The sequence below is a fragment of the Anser brachyrhynchus genome (genome assembly GCF_964034855.1).
Source record: "Anser brachyrhynchus genome assembly, chromosome: 5".
NCBI classification, from domain to species: Eukaryota; Metazoa; Chordata; class Aves; order Anseriformes; family Anatidae; genus Anser; species Anser brachyrhynchus.
The window spans coordinates 60,165,137-60,190,804 of NC_137699.1; the positions used below are offsets into that span (position 1 = coordinate 60,165,137).

General features: G+C 40.6%; 1 protein-coding gene across 2 annotated transcripts in view; it reads right to left on the bottom strand.

Annotated features, from left to right (window-relative positions):
* The window catches only part of MNAT1 (MNAT1 component of CDK activating kinase), a 124,425-nt gene that overhangs the window by 62,797 nt on the left and 35,960 nt on the right, over positions 1 to 25,668 (bottom strand). For both annotated transcript variants that reach the window (XM_080592853.1, XM_080592854.1), the window contains exons 2-6: positions 25,343 to 25,495; positions 23,584 to 23,657; positions 14,335 to 14,438; positions 9,998 to 10,138; positions 4,345 to 4,470 (exon numbers count right to left, since the gene is read on the bottom strand). In XM_080592853.1, the coding sequence (XP_080448979.1) occupies positions 4,345 to 4,470; positions 9,998 to 10,138; positions 14,335 to 14,438; positions 23,584 to 23,657; positions 25,343 to 25,495 (598 nt within the window). The remainder of the gene's footprint in view (positions 1 to 4,344; positions 4,471 to 9,997; positions 10,139 to 14,334; positions 14,439 to 23,583; positions 23,658 to 25,342; positions 25,496 to 25,668) is intronic.

Consider the following 25,668-nt stretch of genomic DNA (forward strand, 5'->3'; position numbering starts at 1 on the left):
AAAACTGGAAGCAACAGAGCATACAGCCTGAAAGAGACCGAAGATAGCATGCATTCTAGCCAGTCTAAGGGATTCAGACTTTCACAAATGTGTAAATGACTGAGTCAAAAGTGTGCATGTTCCCAGTTTCCAATGAATTAAAGAGGAGCTGAATACTTCCACGCTTCCACGCATTTTTAACTACAAGGGTAATGTAAAGCACAGAACAACAAGCACCAAAAGGTTCCTACGGTCCTGCGAACACCAGGGGCACAAAAAGAAGACCAGAATTACTGTAACGTAATGGATTCCTGCTTGCATTTGCAAGCTGCCATTAATGTGCAACGCATAAGAGCACCTCTTAGCTTCAAAATTAGCTTCCAGTTAAAGCCATCTCCCAACCAGAAACGGTCACTATGCTCACCAAGAAATGGAGGAATGGTTCTATTCCCAGACATTACATTTGTTTTGCCCACCCCAATAAGCCATAGAAATGCTAAAAATGGCATTCATTTCTTATAACCTCTGCTCTTTTTGACTAGTACTAAAATGTAAAGTATGTGCATTGACAGGAAGCATTCTCAGTGCTATTGCAATAAGTATAATTAAGGTTATTATAATTTCTTTTGTAGCTTTACCCTGATTTGAGATTAGATATAATAAGACTAATATTTTAAATATTCATATATGCTAAAAGCCTGTTCCTTAATATGATGAGCGGAAAACTCTGAAGTGCTTTCTCCCCCACTCAGAGAGGCTAAATCAAACTGACTGATTAGGTGTGTACGCTTCATACGTGGAAGACATAATTTACTGAAATAAATTTCAGAAGTTAATGAGATCCAGTAGAAGGCAACTAAAAAGCAGCTCCTGTTTGAAGGGAGCAAAACAACAGTTTAACAAAAGGAAAAGCGAAGATGGAAACCCTGCCTCCCTGATCTAATTGTCTCTCTCATGCTATAGGGGATGCTCTTGCTTAGCTTACCGGTTGCAGACATTCCCTCCTCCCCCTGTAAGCACAGGAACTCCACAGCACTCACACGACACCTTAGATGAGCCAACTTCCTTGAGCTTTGCCGGGGAGACTAGAATGGGCATGCCTCTTAATTCAGAAACGGAGAAACTTGTCCAATTATCAGTCAGGCAGAAGAACATCTCTGACCAAGACCATCGCAGGAAAACCACTCGTGTTCAAGCTGAAAAAAGCAAGGACTGCCACAACTGGCATGTAAAGCCTTTGTGTAAACACCAGCTCCGGATTTGCCAGCATCTCGGCTAGCTTTATCTGGATTCCCTTCTTCTGAACACAATTAAGGAAAACATCCACCAGAAAAGGTCAGCGGCCAAACTACTAGGAAAAAATAAACACACTGGGGAAGAACGTACGTGGTCACTTATTATCTGCGTGATGCCAAAACTCTTTACTGGTGGGCCCACAAGGGAATTCTCACAGAAACAATAGTTCGTTTGCACAACTGTAGAGCCAAACAGAGCATTAATTAGAACTTAAAAATATCTGCATCTCAATATTACCCTACAGCTGCCCCACCAATCAGCGGTGCAAACCCCACGGCTTAGACGAACAAAGCTAGAGCACCATGAGGTGCTGCCCATGACAAGCAGCACAACAAAAGCTCTACCAGCTCCACCTATTTCATGTGTACAATTAAACAAAGTAGATGGCCTGTGCATCCCAGGATTTTAGAAAAACTCAATTGGAACATATTAAGTATTTCATAAGGTGAGCCTCAAGGTAGAGGAATTCACCCAACGCTGTCACTGGGTCAACGACTGCACTAAATCTTACACGACGAGCGCTGTTGCTTTCTACAAAACCCCATTCTGAGCTGAACAACTTGCATTCAACTACAGTAACTTTTCAAAAGCCATCCCAGTCCTGATCTGAAACCACCAGGAATTAGAGATTCCATCACATTCCACTGTCAATTCTAACAGCGGGGCCAGCTAACCACTGGAACATTGTGAACTTTAAGGTCTTGTTTCTTCCCTCAGTTCCTATTTGTTTAACTAAGGTTACTAGTTCTTGCTAAATTTGCTGTTGTGCTGTTCAGACCTGGCATTTTCTGCACTGAGGAGGTACTTAATGTACATTGAGTCATATCTTAACCTTCTCATGAACTAGAGGCAGAACTCACTACAAAGCATATCCTACCACCTTTGGATGAACCTTCGTTGCTTTTAGTTGTTGTCTTTACGTTTTTCCCTTTCAAAATGCAGTCAGCAGAGCACTTCAGTGCACGAGTCTTTCCAACGCTGCCTTCAGCAGTCCCTTCCTATTTGCTGCACTACTATTTATATATCCAAGGCTTACACACACGCTGTGGTTGAGGGTCAAATTCATTTACATGCTTAGCTAAACTTCCAAATACTCCTCACAGAGCCCATTATTTATTATTCTATTTATAATTTTGCATTTAGCCATATTAAAACATCTCATTCAAAGGAGGCCAGCTTTTCAGAAATGCCCTGTAAAGCGCCAACTTCCATGTCATCCATAGAAATTCATCATCTGCTTCCAGACGCTGAACCGTGTCCTTCCATGTCCCTTCTGTACTTACCCACAGAAGTATTCCCATGCTGTGGTAACCAACCACTACTTTAGGAATTACGAGGTAGCCAGTTAATTCATTTAGTGTGCAGAATATCAATATTGTTAAAATTTTATAGAAATTACATTATATAATAATAAAAACCAATGTCAGGTAATAATTAAATCAAGCATCCTATAAAGAAAATACGGACAGAGTCGTCATTCTCAACCAAACCTGTAATTTTAGCAGTGCAAAATCAACTTTGCTAATCCGTTTTCCTTAAGACACTAGTCACAATCTTCAAATAGTCCTAACCTTAAACATTCAACTTTTTTTTTTTTTTGTCTTTTTAATCTAAGACTATGGTCAGTAGAGGAGGGTTGTTTGTTCATCTGGGACTGAACAAATAAAATTAGTCTTCTACTCACACCTTCTGAACACCAATAAAACAATGATCAGTTACCTGGAGTATGTCCTCTTATTCCAAATGTTAAGATTTAAATGTCACGATGCTAGAAATCTCCTCGTCCCAGTCTTTTATGTTTTTTGAACGAAGTTTACTTCAGGCTGCAGATTTGAAATGTTTGCTACTACACAATACTATTTAAAATCCATTTACAAATGCAATGGAAAGTATTTCCACTGTCCTCATCATGCAGCATAAGCTACATGGAAGCTTAACTTAGCCCTCCAAACTAAGCTGGAAAGACCAACAGCTTTAAAAAAAATCTAAGAATATATTCTAACAGCTAGAAAAAGTAGAGGCATTCAGTTAGAATATTTTTTAAGCAGAACACCTAACACTTTCTGTCTAGTAAATGTCACAGCAAAAAAAGAAAGAAGAAAGAAAAAGTTAGAAGATACGGTTTGTACTACAGAAATATAAGAGAACAATCTGCACAAGTTTGCAAGAGCTGACACTACTTTTGGAAAAGCAAGCTGCAAATGCAATTATATTGTAAACTCTTCGGGGGAAAGAGACACAATGAACACAGCACAGATATCCCTGACAAATCAAATTGATTAATTGATGGGAGACCGGTTTGATACAAAAGTTTTTGCTTCGTTTACTTTCTGGTTTGTTAGGGGAGGTAGGGAATGTTGGTCGTTTTCAAGACATCATTTAGCATTATCAAGTCTAACGTATAAAGTCTAAGAAAAGTGCAGGGATTTTTAAAAAAGCAGGGGACAAGTAAGGTGCAAAAAAAGATTAGTAAATTCCCACTCCCAGCCCCAGCCCCCCAGATAAAACTTGAATTTTATTATTATTTTTAAACATTTCCACACACCAGCTGATGTGTACTTGTGCCACGTTGGGATAAAAAACAGGAATGCTGACAGATCTTCAGCTGTCACTACAGAAGTAACACATTTGAAAAAATACTTGTTGCTTCCTAGATTCCAAGAGCAATGAAAACAGCATCCTTAACCATTTCCACACTGTTTGTCTCACACTCGGACTATTTCAGTGCTCCAAGTAAACATTAAAAAAGTGCAGTCTTGTCTTGAGCTACCAAAATTTCAACTTCCAAAACTGTTACACAAATGAGAGAAAAAAGCATTCAAAGTACAGCACCACTTTGCAGGGAAAAAGGTATAGCTTGTTTTTGGGCAACTACGCAATGAAAAGGTTTCATACATTCTAAGCAGCAGAATGATGAAATACTTAGACTGTTCTCTTCCAATTATATAATTAGAAATTCATCTGTTTCATATAATATGCAACTCAGATTTAAATAACCTCTAAGTTTCATGTTAGGAAATCTTGGCTCTTTTGAAAGGCGTTCAAAAAAAAGAAAGAAGCAAGTCTTACCATTTTGATGCCAGTGGAAAACGTGACTGGTTTGACAGGTTTGGGTTTTTCCAGTTGCATTTCTAGCTGAGTAGATCTGTCCTTATGCTGAGCTAAAAGCAGCGAAGCAGGAAGGCTGGAGCTCTCCTGTAAGTATACAAATAACAAAGCTGAGTGCTAAAACAAACTAAATACAAATTAATGCTGCATCTACTTGAAAACCGTAAGTTGTGTCTGAAAGGCCATCACCAGCAGTGAAGTGTAATACTGAGTATCCTCTGTATGAAAAACAGTTTACAGAAAACGATCATTTTCAGTAATAAGAAAAAGCTGCAGTAACCCCATAAATCAGAGTAACCTGCAAACAACCATTTTTATAGAATCCACATTAAAGACAATATAACAGGCTCCTTATTCCAACTATAGCCAACGCAACTATATTTATTAAAATTATAAAAAAAATTAAAACTTAATCAGAGAAGGAATAATACAAAGTAGTATAACTTGGATCAGATGTTTATCTAAGACACATTCTTTCTACCAATGAACTCAGACCAGTTTGAAATTGTTTCCCATTAGATTTCACCTGAGGCCGTTTGGAAATGATCCTTGCTCTGCTTTGCACAATGGCACTATTGTAAGTGCAACCAACAGCATATTTATTTTCTCCTTCACCAACTTATTTTTAGGGAAGCCAGCCAATTTTTTTAAAAATATATAAAAGTAATAAAATGAATAGTTAAGCAAATTAACTGCTAAAACTCTCGTGTTTAGGCTACAACAGAATGATTATTAACATACATCTACGTGCTACATTCTTGGGAGAGTCAGAAAATTATTGGCCAAGTAGGTTGCTAATAAACTAATGCGACTATCCACATGCATACTGAATTCCTCTAGACTTCCTAGCTAGAACAAAAGTAAAGTTGAGAGCAAAGAAGTTTAGAATGGATTATGCCCAGAGATCTGTAGTGCAGAGTTTTTCATAAGGCACTCAAACCAAGCAAATATTGAACTATGAATCATATTTGCTACTCACCAAAACCAACCACACTGTAATATACTGTACTGGGATTTATTTATTAACTTAAAACAGTTCGGAGGAAGGAGTTAGGAGTTTTAATGCCATGAGATGCCTTGCTGTTCTCATAGTATCCTGGAAAAATCTCCCAAAGTCATCACAAACCTTGGTTATGCTTTACACCTACTTTGCCCAACGCTCTCACTCCTCTTTCCACCTTACTGTTTGTTACACTCATTTTGTCTTACGACTAGATTGTAAGCGCTGAAAGCAGGAAAATCTCACATGAGACCTGCTCCAGAATGACCAATAATGTAAGTCACGGGATCCTACTGAAATTTCTGCAGTTCCCCAGGTGGAAAAGGTTTAAAAATCTAAATTGTAATGGTAAGACACATCTGATTCCTGTACAACCGAGAGAAAGTTTGGACCACAAACACATTAGTTGACAGTTTTGTGTCTTCACAACGCTGTACACATCCATAACCAACAGGCAGACCCTATGTGCTGCTTGCTGGCAGCAGAGTTTAAGGATGCTGGTTTCTTTTAAATTTCAGATTTAATATTCTGAAGAGTGGGAATTATTCTCTGGTTTATTTGACCCTCTCATATTCCTTAAACATTCACTGCATTTCTAGCACAATAACTAAAGGAAGCCGGTTTTTGTACTAACTTCTCAACAGTTTCGCATTAGCACAATGGTCGGCAACCAGATTACACAACTGTGGGAAATCAACACCGTGCCAGCAAGCCACCACATTCACGATTGTTTGTCCTTTCTAATATGCACATAGTCCTTCTGTTAACTATTAACGCAGAAAATAGACAGAAATCAAAGATCCAATCCTGTAAGCATTTATCCATACCAGCGATTTTCTGTATGGGAAAACAAACCGTGTAACAGCATGAACAAAGCCACTTACACACAAACATTTCTGCAAGATTTCTCTCGAGAACCCTGAGGTTCTGGCAAAAATGGGGACACTTGACATCTGTAGGGCACCCTGCCCTTTGTTTGTCTCCAAGCTAAGCCACAGCCCAAGGAAAACCTGCCTCTTTGTCAAGTGCTGCAGTGCCATTCTGCTCCTGCCTGGGAAGCAGAGGCTCTCAAAGAGGTAAGTCCAAGTCCCACAACACAGAAGACATCTAAGAGCAGTTCTATAACCCTTTGTATACAGATGAGTTTATACAGTAAATAAAGGAAGTGCTTTAGTATTTTACTAAGCCCTTATTACCCACGTTTAGAGAGTTACAAAATAAAATAAACCACACATCCCTTGCAATAAAACGTAAAATACATTTGAGACTGCAAGTCTAAATTACAACAAGGTGCCGTGCTTTTCAAGTGGGAGGTTATATTGTAAAAGGGGTCACTTATAATGAGGGCAACATAAAATCTGCTTAACCGAGCAGCGGGGGGCAAAACGGACAAGAGGTAACGGAGTAGGACTGGGAGCCAGGGCACCTGATTGCTCTTCCAGTAGCCCGGAGGGCCTGGGGTGCCTGAAAGCCTTGCTCACCTTCCCAGCACGTCACACTGGCCTCCTCCTTCCTTCCCAGCCAAGCTCTTGGAGCCTGGGCCTCGAGGCCAGTCCTTTCTGCAAGACTACTGAGCTCCCTCCCCAGGCTGACCATTATGCAGAGCCTGCTGCACGACATCTTAAACACCAAACATTTCTGCGCCTTTTCCCCTCCCTTTGGACTCGCCAACTTATAGGCACCTTGAAAACAGGACAGTGCACTTGCGCACTGTTTTGTAAACAACTGAGGCCTTTATTCACAATGATAACACAATAAATATGTATTAAAAACCATGGATCGTCTCAGTCAGGACTTAAGCACCAAAAGCAAAATTCTCCTCTTCAAAGTGCATGGGGGTGCTCAGTCCTCACACTCTTCTCTTACAAGCCCACAAGCTGTCTGCTAGTGACAGTTTAGTACCTGAGGACTAACTTGACATCTCTACACACTACACAAGAAATTTGCCCTAGATTTTCTCTTAATGCCCAGTATGGGAGGGGAAAAAAAAAAAAAGAAAAAAAAAAAAACATTGAAAAAAATCACCAAGAGCCAGGTCACAGTGGCTGCAGGTTCCAAACACCAGGTGATGCATCCAAAAGATAAGATTCAAAATCTAAGGGTGAAACGCTGGCCTTCCCGCCTTCCTCTGTGCTCACAACCCTGCCAAGCCACTGCTTTTGCCCCTGGTATCATGGTACCACTGCAGCCAGAACTTAAACCTTGCGGTTTTGGTACAGTACCAGCAGGCAGAGATGTGAGATTTTTAAACTGTAATTCCTTACATGGCTCCTTATGCTTGCTTTCGCTGCGTTTCTCAAAGAGAGCACACATTTCAGCTTTACTTATGATCAGCTTCATTTTCAGATTTGTAGCACAGCATTAGAGGGATTTAAGAGACCATAGGAAATGTTTATTTGTTTAACAACTGCTGGTTTTCCAGAGACTTTGTAAGTCATTGTACAAACACTTCAGTGCTGGTTTTATAAACCTTTAGTATTACAAAACAAGTTTAGGCCCAAATCTAAGGTGACAGTGCTCCTTCATAAACAGAAACATAACTTAAAATTGCCCAGTTTCCTTCCTCAGCCTTTAAAATCACCTTTCTGTAGTTTTTAGAATACTAAGATGTTTTAATAGCAATACATATGCAATCACAGTTAAAACTACCTATTTTGGTCATGTTTTAAGGATTATTTATAATCATTCTTTCCCCAAGCCATCTGGTGAAGTAGGTTTCCAGTAAAACCAACTGCTGTGTTAAAGAACAACACTGATCTCTAGTAAATTAAGAGTGTGTTTTAGAGCAGGATTGAAGTTAGTCAGAAACCAGTTCAAAATCCCTTTTCTGAGACATTAAATACCCTAGTGCAGCTTTTATGAATTGATCCATTACTTAAACTATTCCTAATTATGTGGCCTGTAAGCACCTTGAAAGTGAAAAGAGACTGCTGGATGCAAAGTTACAGACTTGCAGGATTCTCAAGGAACCCTTCTACTTATCTCTGCTTCTGTCTACAAAGTATGTAACACCAGCTCCTTTCAACAAAACCAATGAAATGCTGCCAAGTCTCCTGGCTTTGAAAATGACAGCTCTTCAGGAGAGCTCCAGAATCTCCTGAATTGCACATCAGTGCTCTCTCTTCAAGTCAGCGCCTTCTGCTTTGGTTCAAAGAGGAACTATTTTTCCTGGAAAAGTAGAAGAGCATCTACAGCTGGAATAAGAACTGAGCATACAAAGTAGGAATTAATGTTACGAGATAAACTGAAATAAGAAAAATTCTGAATTAACATCTGCCATGCAGCTTTCAACCACATACTGACAAAACTGCACACTGTGTAACTACACGCACACATACGTTGTTCTGATTTGCTTCAATGTTATACACCGACTGTTATCATGGGTGTTAGAATGTGTGTGTATGCATGTCTACACACACAAAAAAAAAAACCCTGAGATGTGAGTCTTGTTTACAGAACAAGTATTTATGGAGCTTCTCTATAGCCACACATTGTCAGTGGATTTCAAATACAGAATCAGTAGCAAATTAAGCCAAAAACAAGATTAAGACCATTTCCAGGAGTAGCTAAGTTCCATACCCAACCTATCATTTAGGTGCTCTGACTCAAAGAGTTGATTAATGTTCAATTAACTCATGAGAATACTGTCCCTTGTTTTTCACTCCTCCACTGCAGAGGTGACTGAGCTCATGGAGCAGCTCCTGATTACTGCTTTGCTTCAGCACACCAGACTGTCGGCCACAGCAATTCAGGGCTGCTTAACAAGCAAACAGTGGTAGAACTTCACATTATGCCTGAAGCAACTTCGGAGCTCCTCTCTACCCCCTCAAACTCTGTGATCAGACATTCACCACAACAGATGCAACCGTCATCAGCTAAAGGCAATAGAAGTAGGCAGTTGCATGGGCTAACACATGGCAGAACTCATTCATTATACATCAGGTTCAAGGTGGAGTAGTAAAAGTATCAGCTATGCTAGGGCAAAGCCATCCTGGATCACAGTCAAAGCCTGGGGCTTTCATATTGTCAAACTCAGTAGAAATCTAGACTTCCATACTAACTCTTCTTCAGATACTCAGTGAAATTTCAACTCCTAAGTAAACCGTAAGGTGGTTATGCTCACTAAAGACATATCAGAAATACACCTCTGCGTGTCAAACAGCAACAAGTAAAGAGCCTTCAGTGGAAGCTCACTAGGGAAAGAAAGAAAGAAGCAAAAAAAAATACAACTGGCAGAACCAGGAAATAAACCTTCTTCTAAATATCCAAACAAGCCTTTCTGCATCTTGTCCTGAATTAATTTTGTGTTGAAGCAGCCAAGAATGTTTTTCCCTATAATTTCCAAGCACCATTGGACATTCTGGACAATGATTCCATTCAGCCAAAGAACTTGTGATATCCCAGATGCACTCTCCCACCAGTTCTTGGCTTACCAAAATCACTCAGAGTTCTTTGTAGCATTGCAATAAATGATAGGAGACCAAACAGTCGTACAAAATTGGTAAGATAGGGAAACAGAAAGGGGCCGATGTGTTAATTACACAGTTAACTGGAAGAGATGAATACAAACATACCTGCTACAGAGCACTCAAAGCCTCCAGTTTTGTTACTCACCAGTTCATCCAAGAGTGCCTGTTTATTCTTCCTTTTCATCATCTGTTGTAGTTGTTCTTCTTTCTGTACGAGCAGTCGCCTTTGTTCATTTTCCTGTCGTTCCACCTCTAAAGCTTCCTCCAATTCTTCCTGCTCCCGTGTCTGAAATGGAAACATTAGAAATTCACTCACAGCAGTCTTCCTCTCTGAGTAGACAGAGTTCACCCACAGCTATATTGCCCATCAAAGGACCTAGGGCAGACCAAGTGATGGGAAAGTAGCCAAATTCTACCTTTTAAAGGTCATTATGGATGATGATCACACTGGACAATAAAAGGAGTTAGGAAGTTAGAATTTTTTCCTTGCTGCAATAGAAAAAGCATCCATCTAGATCTCGGTTCTTTAAATGTTAGAGAATGACAGTGGCTTTTCCTTATCTTAGCTCATTGCTCCTACATATCCTATTTCCCAAGAGCTGCAAGTAAGTGACAGAAAATATAATTTTGCTATACAGTCCCTGATCAACCCTCCTAGATCAGTTGCATCTCGTATGCAAAACATACTGTGTGGTTATCACTACTGTAGAAGAAAATCTCTCTGAATATTGAGAAGCTTATGAACTAGAGCATGTTTAAGCATGAACTGTGAACATGTCACATTCCCAAAAAATTAGGTATTTTTCCTACGACTTGGATAATATTTGTGTGCTAGCAGAAGTAGAAAAGAAACAATTTACTAGGACAAGGTGACCGAGGTTTCGTTTCAGGATTTACTTCTTTTTTAAGTCTTTTTTAACCTGTAAACTATCAAGTCAACTGTATTTGGAACTCGGAGTGAAAGAAAAAAGAGGAGGGCTCAAAGACTACAGAAGCACAGACGGGGAGAATAAAAAAGCATTAAAGCTGAACAACTTTGTACCAAAGAGACAATCAAAAGAATGCTAGTTTGCAGGTAAGATGGGACAGGACAATAACATACAAAAACATTTTCCCAAATCGTCCTCCCCAGAAACACTGAAACAAAAAGGAAATCCAAAATAAAAAAGCAGAGCGCTAACATTTTATAAGATTTAAATGGATGATTAATCCATAGGAATAGTTTAAGCAAAATATTATTGCAGCTTAATAAAATCTTTTTGTCGTTACTAGAAGACCCCAAGTTATATCAGAAAGCACAGTGATGTGATACATGCCAGAATATGCTGAAAAATATCCCTTTAACAGGCAGATCAAGCTGGTGGGTCCCAGGGAGGCCCAGTTACTCCTGGATGGAAGAGCTGACAGATCTCATCACTTGCCCCTGAGTCAACCAAAGATGCCTGTACCCTGTAAGTAGCAGTGACACGGGTGAACAGGTCACCAACCAGTGACCAACTGAAACTGGATTGTCTTTGCATTTAACCAAAGCAAACAAACAAAACTCCTCAAGCTGTTAACTGAGGTTATTTCTAAGAATTAAGGGATCTAGTTAGTTCAGTCATCAGAACAGAGAGCTCAGAGTCTTTAAGACATTCCAAGCCTCTTCCTTGCTTATGTATAAAAGAACTCTGCACTAAAACAAAAGAGAAAAAAAATGTAGGAAAGTGCTAACAGATCTAGTCTGAAAAAAACAGTCCAGAAAAAATGTAGTCAGGAATAAGTAAACTGATATACAAACCTAAGCCAGATCAGACTGCAGCAATAACAGAAGAATTATCACAAGCCAGATCAAATTCTTTCTGAACAGAAGACCAAATAAAACAGTTAAAACTAAGAGAGCTCAAGAGGCAGCAAGGGTTGTGTCAAGCCTGACTGTAACCTAGACAGTTTCAAGATCGAAAGAGATGAAGATAATCTTGGTGAAGCCTGGAACAAAGTCAAAATAGCAAACGGGAAGAAATAAGTAGAAAAAAATGCCACATTCAATAAAGCAAAATCAAGAAAATTTATACACATTCACACCATAGAGTCCAGATAAAGCTATTTCAAGACTGAACAAAGCAGCAAGTGAAACTGAAGATCTAGTACCAAAGCAAAAAGTAAAGTTATGCTATGAGGGGACAACAGCAGTCATTTAAAGAAAAATACAAGTTTGGAAAAACTGTAACCAAGCTGGTCTTTGAACTCAGAGTGCAAGGCTTTTTTAAAATATACACAATATCTAGTCATCATTTTGTTACAATAATATCTTATATTTATATATAAATACAAAAGAATGACAAGAACCCTTTCTCCAAGAGTTCTTCAGCTTTTTTCGTTAACCTGTGTACTTAAACTTTTTTTCCACATGGCCTGGCACCAAATCCAGAGATCTAACAGATGGGTTAGCGTACAAGTAGCAAGATCAGGAAGGCTTGTACTAAAAGAACAACAAGCAGTTGTTCAAGTCCCGAGGTGACTAGTTCAATAACTTCGTATTTGGATTTGTAAGAAAGAACGACACTCCTGACAACAGGAGTGACAGAACAGAGACAAAAACAACTTACAGGCAATGGATTTGGTGACATTAATTCACTAGTTAGAAACAAAACAGGAGACAATGTGATACACTTCTTGATCACTGTTGATTTTGAACCTCTTGTATGGCAGTGCTACAAGAGACCAACCACCTTAGGATGACACGTGTCAACGTGTTTCTAGCAGAGATGGGAAAACGGTGTTACTTTGTAAGAGGCAGTTAAGATCTCAGCTATAATACTGCTTTCAACTCTGCTCCCTTCTGCCTGCCAAACAAATTCAAACTGGAACAGACAAATGATTAAAAAAAATAATAACACCAAGAGCAACAGAGAATATCTGTGTTTCCTCAGGAGCAAACCACTACAGTGGACGCAATTATTTGTCAGTCCAAGAATGAAGGGATAATGACTGACCATAAGAAGTTTAGGCTAGGAATTAGGACACCTTTTACTATTCAAGGAGTAAAAGACAGTCCAGAACCTGACAAAAAGAGCTAGAGAGAAAAAGTACCATTTCAACTGTTGGGAGAGGGGTAAATTTATAGGGAAGATCATGCAGTTTTTGTAATACCCACTGTGGCAACCCTATTATTATGTTTCAATTGTTCAAAAAGAAATTAATCCAGATTTACTGGAGATCTGGAGACATGCAGGCTTGCCCAGCTTCTACAAGTCAGCCTCTAGCACAACAAGACTGTACAGTACAGAAAACAAAGAGCCGGGGGCCTTGGGTGGGCACAGCGTACTGCTGTGCTGCTTGGTATGATCATGCTGTGAGTGCACGTCTGTCTGCAAGTCAGGTAGATGAATGGAAGGTGGGCTGCAGGCAAAGCACCCTGTTATTACGGTGACCCTGGAGGTTGCGCCTACATCATAAAACAAGACGTAGCCGAAGATTTGGAAGGTCTCTTCAAGCTCTGAAGCACAGGACATTGCACAGCGTCAGACACGGGATAACAGATCAGAGATGGACCCCTAGGGAAATTTCCTTGCCTTTAAAAGGAAGAGGTTCAAACAAACATTTTTCAGATTCCAATCTCCTCCTGTGAAATCCTAGTGCTAAAGAAATCACTGGGAGTTTTGCCACAGACTTCAGGGGAGCGAGGATTTCACCCCTACTGATTTGAAAGCAAGTCCTTAGTGCAACTGGAATACAAACACAAAACCTTGTTATGTCACACTCTGGGCAGACATTTTCCTTCAAGAACCGATAACAATGTGTATTTTTATACTGAAAAAAATACTTAACAGATTAAACTTTTCTTACAGAAAGAAATGCTTGCAAGTTTATTTTTAAAGAACAAAATGATAACTGAGCCATATTGTAATGAATACATCTTCAAAGAACCATGTGTTTTGCATACAGATCATGTATACAATACTCCTGATGTTATTGTTACCAGCTCTTGAAGAAAAATTTGAATGTTTGTTTCAACATCTTTCATTTTAAATTTTGCATAAACCAGACCTGTGCTTTCCTTCAGTTTTACAGCTCTCCCTTGGGAGCTTCCTAATGTCTGCGTCTGGATTCCCTTTTCCCTTCGGATGAGAAAGGAATGGTTGTCCTGGTGTAGGAATGAACTTGGTCTCTCCTGGATATTATCCAATGACACTGCCAGCATGCATGCAGTAGTGATGTATTAGATACAGACTTTACTGCTTGTCCCTCTTTCTAAGCCCTTTCCAAAACAAAGGATAATTGCATTTCAACTATCAATTTCATCTCTTTTAAGCAGCCCTAAATATCAGTATCACAGAATATTAGTATACTATATATTTTTGAATACAAAGTGAAGTATGCATAGTGCCTTCAGCTTTGACTTGCTTTTAAGATACCTCAGAAGCGCTCCGCTCCACATTGGACATCCTTTAATTCTTTAGCTAATGAATAAAAATTGTAAGGGAGAGAAGTTAAACTAACCAGTTTTATCTTGTTTTTCTGAATGACTTCTTTGTTATCCTTCTGGTACAGCTCCATTTTCTTTTTGGTGTTCTCCAAATCCACATTGTTAGTCAAGTTAAATACTGCATAAATATTAGAAAGACAGAAAACAAAAGTATTAGGTTGGCATGCACTACTACAACAAAGAAATACAACTCATATTCTCTATCACTTCCAGAAACAGACATGAACATCACAATAATAGAATTTACTTAAATACGCCTTGAAAAGCAAGATACAATCTGCTAAATCCCTGCAAACTTCAACAGAAGCCAGTGATGTTCCTTTAGATTTATACATCTGTAGCAGATGAAAATTTAAGTTTTGCATCCTGTTTTGTGAAACCGGTAAGGACATACGTGAATAATCATGATATTCTCAGTAAAACACTGACCTTTTTAAGTCCTAAGAACACAGTTATTCCTGTAAAATGAAGTTAGACTAAAACATACGCATTGTAAGAAAAGGTTAGAAATTAAGCTGTTCTATTCCATAAGATCATCTAGTGCACAAAGAATACAGAGATTGAATTTTCAGGTACACATAAAATTCCTGTAATTTGATGACTTAAAAGGCACCAATGTACCATTACCTTTATTATGAAGAATCTGTAAATGCATCCAGATTAATGGGTTAAAAGACATTCTTTTGATACCTCTTGGTAGTGACAGACTGTATCTCACATAATTACGAGCCAGCAGGGTCAGCCAGCAGGCTCCGTAGTTCAGCAGAACATTCCCAATTATCTACATATGGCATGGCATATACCTCAAGAAATTGAACAGTTTCTATAACCAACAGCTTGAAAGATGTAGATGGTTTGGATGACTCGTAATTCGATACAGTGCCTGAGCCTTTCACCTCCAGGTCACTGGTTCAATTGTGGGTCAAGTGAATTCCAACTGAAAGCCATTATCACTGCGAGGGCGCTTGGTGTTTGCCATCCAGAGCGGATGCTGGGCTCACACCCACATCCCTAAAGCTACTGCAGACCACGAACATACAGCGTTCTCCCCCAAAACCTCAACGAGCTTTGGTTACGTGCCTACAGCAAGGTTACAGGAGCAGCATAGAAATTCGCAGTGCCGTTGATAAATCCCTCACAAGAGAACAATGGCACAGGGATTGCGAGAAGCCAAACCCTCAGGAAGAGTAAGCGGTTCTAGTGGAAACACCAGCACAGGGCCTGGAAGACTTTTATTCAGTTCTCTGTTTCTGGTTTCTCAAGTGACTAGGGCCAAATGAACCCTGGGCACATACACAAGTAACTCTGCAGCGGTACAAGTAAGACCAACAGAGAGAAGTAGAAGGAAGAACCATGAAGTCTGTGTCGTTACCCATGAGAACAGCCCCCACCTCAGTTTGGTAAAGATCGACATCCTTTATTCTTTTCTCCTCTCCACAGGTAACACGGCAGAAATTAACTTTCAGGAGGGTTCTAGGTAAGAAACCTCAAATAGCCTAGGCTAGCAAACCAGCTGAGAGAAACTAAAGAAAGAGCAAGAAATCAAAGCAGAGATCAGTTACTGGGGGTGAAAGGGGAAGGCTGAAAATGCAAGAGCCGTGAGGTTCAGCTCAGAGCAACGCAGCCACACAGCACCTCAGTACTGCCAAGCAGCGGTGGTCCTGCTCCCACGTCCATCCCAGGAGCAGGTCTCGCCTCTGCTCCGACTGCAGGACTCTGGGTGCTCTGCGGTGTCAACAGAAACTTCTCCGTAACCTGAACTGGCTCAGCAAAGGGGATGGACGAGTGCCAGAGATGGTGCAAGGGAAGTAATAGAAGTGTACAGATGGGAAATAAGAACGCTCTCTTTCCAGGAGTACAGATGCAACGTTATCTTATTTCTATCAAAAAGTATTCAGCCTTTCCTTGAACCGCAGCAAAAGGGTTAGGCAGGATACAGTTGAGAAATTCCTAACCTTAAAACAAGCAAACAAAATGCTCTATTTATTATTTTTCCTCTTTTCCAAATAATAAGCAATATCAAAAGGACTGACATTTTAATTCAGTCTGGCTCCTGCAAAACAGCTCAACTCCTCCAGCCCCTACCCCACCGCCCCGACCTCAGAAGGGATGCAAGAAGCAGGTTGGTTTTGTGCCTTAAGCATTTGATTGGGAATCAAAACCTGGGTTCAATCTCCAACTTGGCTACTGTTCCAGGGTAGATCATTTGCCCTCTGAACTGGGGGAACCACATCTGTAAGAACAAGCAGGAGAATAAAGCTTCTCTTTTCCTATATATATTCTGCTTTATCTCCTTACTATAGTTACTTGCAGCACCTATCTCAGTGTTGTCCTGATCTCAGGTGGAGCCCCTGGGCATCACTATAACCCAAAGACACCATGCTGAGAGCCCTGTGACTTTCAGAGCTCAGCTCCTTGGTTTTTGGAAGCAAGTTACCCATTTTGATTTTTTTTTTGTCCCTCTCCAGAAGGCATAAAAACATTTTCCAATTTCATATTGCAATAAACATAACACTTTCTGAATATGGCAGCATTTCCTTAATAAAACACATTATTTCAGTCTAAATCTTTTGTATTTTAGTGGAGATTTGACCTCCAGCTTTCTAGCCTACAGCTTCCAGCTGACAATCAGCTTCATATTTGAGTATGATGGCAGAGAAGAATTGTCATGTGAAAATGCTGGCATACAACCAGGGCTCCGCAATGACAGCAGCTGCATGGGAATGTCAGCACTTCCTACAACTTAAATCCACACACCAGCTCCCTAAACTCTTCAATGACGACACAAGAAAGAAATAGCATATGAGACATGCTGTGCTAAGCAGGATGTCCAGATGCCACCTTCAGGTGCAAGAGGAGGAACACGATGAGATGCCAAATGCCTTTGGGCTGCTGAATATCATGGGTATTTCTCTAAAAATAATCCAGCAATAAGCTGATGATCTAAGTTTTTGCAACTATTGCTGCTTGAAACACTCGGGTTTTTTTGTTTGTTCCTTTCTCAGTTATCATTAATTACTCAACAAGACACAACCTAGGCTTGTAAAACACCAAACATAAGACTTAAAACTCATACTGGGGAAAGCAGGCAAGTTTTAGACACAGGCCAATGCCTGCCTTTATTTAGAACTACATACAGAAGTGAGTATATCTTGTTATTCAATATAGCAAGTGTTTATTTCTTAGTGTTCTTCACAAGAAATCTTCAATATCCACCCACGTAGATTCGCTGAAGTGCTCGCTGCTCTGCTCACGGCAAGGTGAAAGGTTCCTTTCTCCTTCTGTTCCCCTGCTGTGGCTGGAAGCCCCGGGTAAAATCCTCCTGGCAACTGGATCTCCTTGCACCATGCTGGTTCTGCTCTGCCAGTCTTCCTCTGTCACTTGAGGAGATGGGAGGACAGCAGCAGGCAGAAAGATTCAAGTTTCCTACACCCTCGAAGACCAGAGCAGATTTCTCCCTTTGAACATTGACTTGCAGCCATCGAAGAGGAACATTATCTCAGTCCTACACATCCTTAGCTGTTGCTCTTCAACAAGCACTAAGTGGTCCACGTTTCGAGATTTAACATACCAAAGAGCTACATTTTGTGGGAACAGTGTTAGGACCTGGATGTCTCTATCCCAAGATCAGTGTCGGCAGCTGTCCTTGAATAAACGCAAAGAATTATCTTCCCTCCTACAATAAACATCCTAGCAGCAAAACAAACCGTGTTCTTTGACGCTGCACAGTTATCAGTGGCCACCCACCCAGCCAAAATACCTGCCAACGTGTTTTCATGAGTTTCATAGGTCTCTCCATCAATATTTAGGGAATACAGATTCTTGCCATTCTATCCTCACAATTAAAATTGTCAAGTCCATTTTGTAAGGGGGACTAGCCATGAAAGATAACTGAAAAATTATTTTTCTCTTCTCCTGGGTCCCCTCCACAATTTACCTGGCATTTGATTTGGTTTGATTTGGGTTTTGCCAGAAATTTACTTTTAATATAATTCTTCCAGATATATTTAAAAAAGGGAACATATGTAAAACTAGAGGAACCAGAAAGAGTTAAAAAAAAAAAAACCTCACATGCTCTACCTACCCTGAAAAAACATTGGTATAGGTCTGAATATGACTGGCAAAGCAGATGGCTAGTTTGAAAAGGTTTCAAAGAGAAGACAGACTTATTTTTGTCCATGTTGAAATATAGCATAAGCTGATATAAGAGGCCTGAAACCCTTCAGGGAAAAGAAACAGAAGCTGTTTTGTATGCAACAATTATTTATCTACTTATCCATCTCACACTGGTTGGTTTATAAATTGACTTGCCTTGAGACATCTGTTGAAGTACAACAGGAAGACTATTGTGTTTTCCTGAAACATTTCATTCTATTTAGGTAAAACTCCCTACTGCTGAAATTCAGCCTTTACAGGGAGTACTTTGCTGCTGTAAAATAAATAAACTTTTATTGTGCGCTCCTATTATAAATGCAAAAGCATTTTCCTAATTATTATAAAGGAAACAAAAAAATTTGAGGCAAAAGTTTGGATAACATGGCATAATAAGTTGTCCAGAGATGCAGCAGTATGAGTGCATGTTGCTCCACTGCGCAACTGCAAATTAAACCCACCCAAACTTCCTCTGAGATATTGCAAGTTTTGAGATTTCTCCTCCTAGCTCCTTAAGAGACAGTGATGTAACTATGTTAAAATATTTGCTCTTCAAATACTAGGCACACTGCCTCTCTGCCAAGATAGATGATTAGTCCAGTGACCTCGAAAGTCCGCTCCTACGTTGATCCTTTCTCCTCTCAGGCACAATCCACTTAAAGCCTCCACCTTTCACTCTCTCTACTTCTAGCTGAATCCAGCTAGTGGGAGACACAGACCGGGCACAAGGAATGGTCACTCCATGCATCGAACTCTCCTATAAGAGACATTAATGAATTATGGATGCCTACAACTGCAAACAGAGGAACAAAAAGAACAGTAAATCATAATATATGTGCCAGTGTATGGCTGACACTACTGTGACAGTCAAATTATTGTAAGCTTTATGAAATTTTGTTATTCGACTGGGATGGAGTCAAGATCAATTTTTATTTCTTAAGGAGAAAAAAATGATTGCATGCTACTTAAGCAATAAACCACAGTAAGTTAATCAGCTCTCTCTTCCAACCATTAACACTTCTCTAACCTCCTCCCCCTCGCCCTGTCCACAGGGCACCTAGCCAGAAAAAAAAAAAAAAAAAAAAAAAAGAACAGAATTGCCTGTGATTACCTTGCAAAATACAGTGTTTGATCCACACTTGGCATGAACCAGCCCTAAATTTAACAGATACTTAGTAATTTTTATCAACAGTATTCCTCCCACCCTACCACAAACAACCCAGCCATTACCATGTTCATAAATAGCCAGCTGGAGACTGGGACTGGCAGAAGAGCAACTGCTTTGGGCAGAGCACTACGAACGGAGGCACAACCACGTCCCCCGTCCATGCAGGGAGTCCAAAGCTCCCGTGGCACCTTAGGTCGGTGTTTTCCATGTCTGGCCCTACCCATGTCCCCATACTTTTAAGAGGAGTAGTCTGGAGGGAGAGGAGATGGACTAGATTTTTAGAGGTCCCTTCCAACCAACATTTCTGGGGTTACTACAAAGCAATTGTCAGGAAAAAATAAAACCCAAAACTAAGCCAGGAAAAATCTCGTTAGGCATTATTAGTTATTTCTGTTTATCCTCAGTTGTCTTTTATTGCGACAATTTTCCAGAAAAACACCCTGGCATGCTACTGACTGATTCAAATCCCTCATCCCCACCAGATCTAAGGAAGATCGTTTTGGCTGGAACAGCGCGGCACTGAAATCTTTGTTCAGATGAGATGGCTGAAACGGACCTTTGATAAAGCTGCCCTTTTTCATACTGAGTTATTCCCATTGTTAGCAGCAGCAATACCATCCTTGTGAACACACACGGAGGAAAAAGACCACAAAGAATAAACAACATAACCCACAAGCGATCGTAGATAATAAAATGCTGCCTATCCGAGGATCGCTTGTCTGACAAATGTTCTGAGCAAGACAAGCCACCAGGCAGCTGGGATTGCACAGTCTCAGAGAAGCAATGAGGTACTGGAATCCGAAGGGCACAAACACGGTAGCCTCCTTCCAAGATGAATGTACTGAATGTTTTAAAAAGCAATAATTACTATTAGGAATCGTGTTGCGGTAATGCCTAGAGGCCTCATTCAGGTATCAGGAGAACGGTGCCAAGCAGTGTGTGTACACAGGCTAGGAGGCGGGCCCTGCTTTGGAAAGCTTTCACACCAGGTTTTTAAAAACTGGCTGGGAAGATACCCTGGGGAAGAAGAAAACCTCGCGGAAAACACAAGCAAACTTTGCATGATGTCCAGAGACTGCAACCTGTAGTACCACTCGAAGGTTTAACCTTGTCCCTCTCAGGGACACAGACCTGCCTTATTCCAGTAGATGTTGCACGTACCTTTCCCAAAAAACAGGTTTTAACCTTTTCACTTTATTTTTCTTCCTAGTGTTAATGACAACAAACTGTTTACAATGTTCTCAAATTGTCCAACTGATTTTTCTTCTGGGGAAAGCCTGCTTTAAAATGTGGTTTCTATTTAAAGCCTTGTATAACACATTTTAGCCCAAAGCGTTATTTAGTGGCTACATTCTAAACCACTTAAAAATGTGTTCTTTATAATAGAAATCTTAAGAGGTGACTACCCTAATGTTTGACCTTTTCCCCCCACCTCTTTTGCTTTACCACCCAACACTCTCCTTTAAACAGAAAAGTCTGTAGATATAATACACCTGATATGAAGGGGGGAAAATGTGTTTCAAGTGAGACCATACATCAATCGAACGAGACGCTGCAAACGTTGGAGCTGATTTACCTGAAACATTTGGAAAAGCTATCAGAATCGTGCCAGGGTCACGTGCAGTATACGAATACAGGATGTTTACATTTTGTCTCTGCCAAGCAAGCACTTGATTTTGATCCCCCTCCACCCCTACACCCCAACAACAAGATAAGAAACAAAACTTACAAGCAAGGAGAAAACGGGGTAACGCTGCACTTTTTATCACTTCGACCTTCTCAAAGGAAAACTGGAAATTTGGAGCAGGGGGAAGCAAGGGGAAATCTGGTTCTCTGCTGCCCGGCTTCCTGAGCTGGCAGCTCCACCACCCGCCACCAGCCACTGCCAACCTGCTGCACGTTGGCCCCACGAGGCAAAGCTTTGCTCCGCATGACTACCCTCTTTCTTTCCCTTCTCACAGCCCAGTTTCCCATGTGCGCAAATGAGCAGGGAATTCACATACACAAAGAAAAGGAAATTACTAGTCCTACTAGCAAAATCTGAAATACCCACAGAGTTGAAGACGCCTCCAACGTGTTGTTCAGCCGTGCCGCACGCATCACGCACAGCAAAAATGCTGGAAGAAGTCTGGTACGTAGCAGTAGTGTGACAACTGTCAGGTGGGGAAGAGTTCAGGGAAACAGGAACAATCACCAAAGGTTGAAAGGAAAATATGTGCAAGGAGCTTTATCACCAGCAAAAGGAGAACAGGGCTTATGTTCTTATCAGAGGTGTTGTTCTTGAATCTAACCAGCCCTCCGGCTTCTGGATCTACCTAAGCAGTAGATCATAAAGTTAGTAGATCATAAATATCTCCTTAGACTCTGAAAATTTAGAGCCTTCTGACTGCACCCCTTCCTTCCTCTCATCACCCTGGACAATGCATGAAGAAACGAGGAGGTACTTGGCCTTCCTAGTCCTTTTAGTAGTTTAGATGTCACTTTCCAGCAACTAATTTCAATTCCTGACAGCTCCATTTATTGAGCTTCTATGTTATGCATTTGCAGGACCAGCACAATCACAGATAAATTCACTCTTCTTCACAAGGTTATGAAGACCAGCTGTGAGCTCTGCTGCTTCGAAACCAAGTTGCCATCAGAGGCTCTGGAACCATTTGAAATTTAACAGCCTAATCCCAAGAGCAGGAGAATCGTAACATTCTGCACGAACTGATGAGGTTCAGGCAATTTCAGGCAAAGCTTCAACTCCCTCGTTGCAGATACCAAAAGCCCATGTAAGAGCAGTAAGTGGGAAACCTGTATTTAATGCTACATAAATAAAAAGCAGTTTTCCTTTCCATGAGCACACAGCCTCTTCCAGGATCGTCTGGCTAAGCTGCAACCATTCTTTCTACTCCCTCCCTCCTTCCCATACACCATCCAAAAAAGTATACAAACAGAACTACACCCACTCTCCTCCAGATATTTGGACCCGTATGAGTGTGCCTGGTGTTTCCCAGCCACACGATTTAGCTCTCCAGCCTCAGCCTTCTGATGCCAACAAAAACATGACACATTACTCACAGCAGTAAGCGTACTGGATACATTGCTACAAAACAGCACAGTGCAAAAATGAGCAAGGGCTTCTTTGAGAAGCTGAAAGGGAGTGGCATCTCCATGTTTTCCTTCAAATCGCATTCACTGCCTCTTTTGCACTTTCTAAGCCACCTCTTCTTCTTCCAGGACTAAAAAAAAGAAAAGCCTCAGAAGCTTATATAAATCAAGAAGAAAAAAATTAGGAGTCACCCGTTTGAACACATCCATGTTTTCCTAAGCAAAATCCATCGCTCCACCATAAATCACAAGTCACCCTAACGAAGGAGAAGAAAATAAACTCCATTGACAACATAGTCCCTTTCCAAAGGGCAAAGTTCTACTTCAACTAATCCAAAGAGAAAGAAATCAATGTCTCTTCCTAAACCTCCTTCTTCTACACAGCAACAGAAAATGCTACCACAGTGGTATGTAAGGTCATCAGCTTCAAAGCAGCTTCAACTACTGTAACATGCAGAAGCAAAAATGACAAAAGACACCATATGGCTTCTGTCATGGTTGATAAAGCTAATAGGGGCATATAATGAAAATTTGAATTTCTCTTCTGTTTAATCTTTCACAGTGTAGCACTGACAATGGCCTGCAAGCCTTTCTTTTCCAGCTATAAAGCACTACTTCCTCTTTGAATCATGTTTTTCCCCTGGCAGATAAAACGTTTTACTTAACGGTGTCCTACAGTTCAGCAAATAGGATTGAAACGTACAGAAAAAAAATAATTAGATAAACATCTGACACTATGATAAATCCTTTTACAGAAACTCAACTTAGACATGCTCATAGGCAGTCAAGTCAGAAGATAAAAGCCTCTCATGAGCACAGCACTTCAAAAAATGCAAGCATTAAGACTTACCAATTTCTTCTATTTCTTCCAGGAAATCATTATATTCACTTAGACTGGGAAAGTCATCCTCTCTTTTATTGTATCTTTGAGAAAAGAGAAACAAGCATTTATATAACACACACAGATGAAATTTCAATTCAACAAGGCTCTTGCTGCAAGCATATTAAGTATTGACCTAGTTTTATCAACAATGTGCTTTGTGACTCCCACAACTGACCAGTGCACGGTCTTTAACAGGAGGCAGAAGTGCTTGTTATAAAGGAAAGGAGCCGGTCTGGTATAAATCAGTGCTATCTGTGCCTGCTGTTTGCAGATTATTCTTCCAGTGCTGCAGGTAAACAGGAGCACAGAGACTATTAGTACATAGTAATTTCCAGCCAGGGCTTCACCATGAAAAACCTGTTAAAGGCAGAGACAACAGCAACGCCCACAAGAAAAGCTTTTTCTACAAGTATCAGAAAAGGGAGTTTGGTTCTTTGCCAACCACAGAAAGCTTATGTCAGCAGCAAACTGAAATGCTACGTGATTATCTTACTCCCTATCAATAGATCATTCCAGAACTCATTTATCCAGCTCCTGATAGCTGGAAGAAGTAAAGAAATGAAGGGACAACAAGTCTGGTGAGAACACGGACAGGCTCTGAAAGTCAAGACACACAGGTTTTCCTCCCAAGAAAACATAAAGCTGAGATTCTGCCTGCTCTGCAAACCAAGATACATGACACCCAGGAGTATAAAAATCGAATTCTGAGAAGTCAAGCAAAATTCCAATTTGGAGGATTTTTTTGCCTACTAAAAATTAATCTGGCAAATCCAAATGGGTCAAATATTTTATATTTTCTGTTCTAAATATGCTTTGTGCTTGGTCAACTAAGCTGACTTCATTCCAGCTTAACTTTTGTTTGCTTCAGTAGGCCTTATTATCAAACCTTAAAATTATTACTTTCCGCATCAGCATCCTGGTATCCAAGAAAACAATTTCCCTACACCTCAGCAATATCATAAGATTCATTTTGCATCATACTAAGTCTCAGACAAAGGCTGCCAAGCTTACAGTTTACCTGTAGGTTTAGTTTTGTACAAGCAACTCTCTAAGTGTGCTACATTCCATTAGGTTTTCTTTAAACAATGCATCAACTGGCCTGCTTATTTTCCTCATAAAATGTTGTTTCATGGCCACAAGGACTGAGACGTAATTTTAGATGTAATTTATCTCAATTGCAAGAGCTCTTAAATCTGCCTGACACAAGGCTTGTAAGCAAGCATTTCCACTAACAATTGCTGTGTGAAGTAGAAAACAATGTGAACATGGCTTCTCTTTTGTCCATTTTCAGTCCATTTCAAGGGCGCTAGCCTTCAATTCTCAGAACAGGTCCCCAGGCAACAAAACAATCACCGTCCTGCTTCTCGCCCTACTCCCATGTTCACCCCCTCCAAGGGAAAGCAGCTGTAGTCCTCCATACGTAACCATCTCCACTTCGAAGGCAGGTCTTTGCCAGAAGTACACCACACAGAAACACCCAACGTTTTCTACTGCTAAGCGGGAATTCCTCTAGGCTACGTTGAGACTTCATTCCTCAGTTGTTGCAGAGTCAGATTCTCTGAAATCCCTCCATATTAAATGGAGTCAAGCTATGTGATGGTGGTGGTGGTTTTTTGGAGGGAGAAGGGGGAAGTTTTTTAAATAACTACTGGAGGAATAAGTCAATTTTTGGAAACGATGATCCCTGAAATATTCGCGTTCCATTCTTTGAACCGGTGACACTCACATTTTCAGCACCTTCTTACGAATTTCCACTTCTTTGTCAACAGCAGGATCCTCAAAGAGCTGTACCCTGAAGTTACTTTTCCGCAGGGGGGTATCGCACTCGTGGCAGTTCCCAGCCCCTCTTACAAACAGCAGCTCCACGCAGCTCTCGCATCTGAGGAAGAAAGGAAGAGTAAAAAGGCAGGCACATGTTAAACGGTAACTGACACACAAGATTGTGTCCCCCCCCCTTTTTTGGTGCTCCCACACGCATTGCATCGCCCCTTTCTTTCCCTTTTTACACCCAGTACCACCGGGCTCTGCAGCCCTTCCCGCAGGTACCCAACA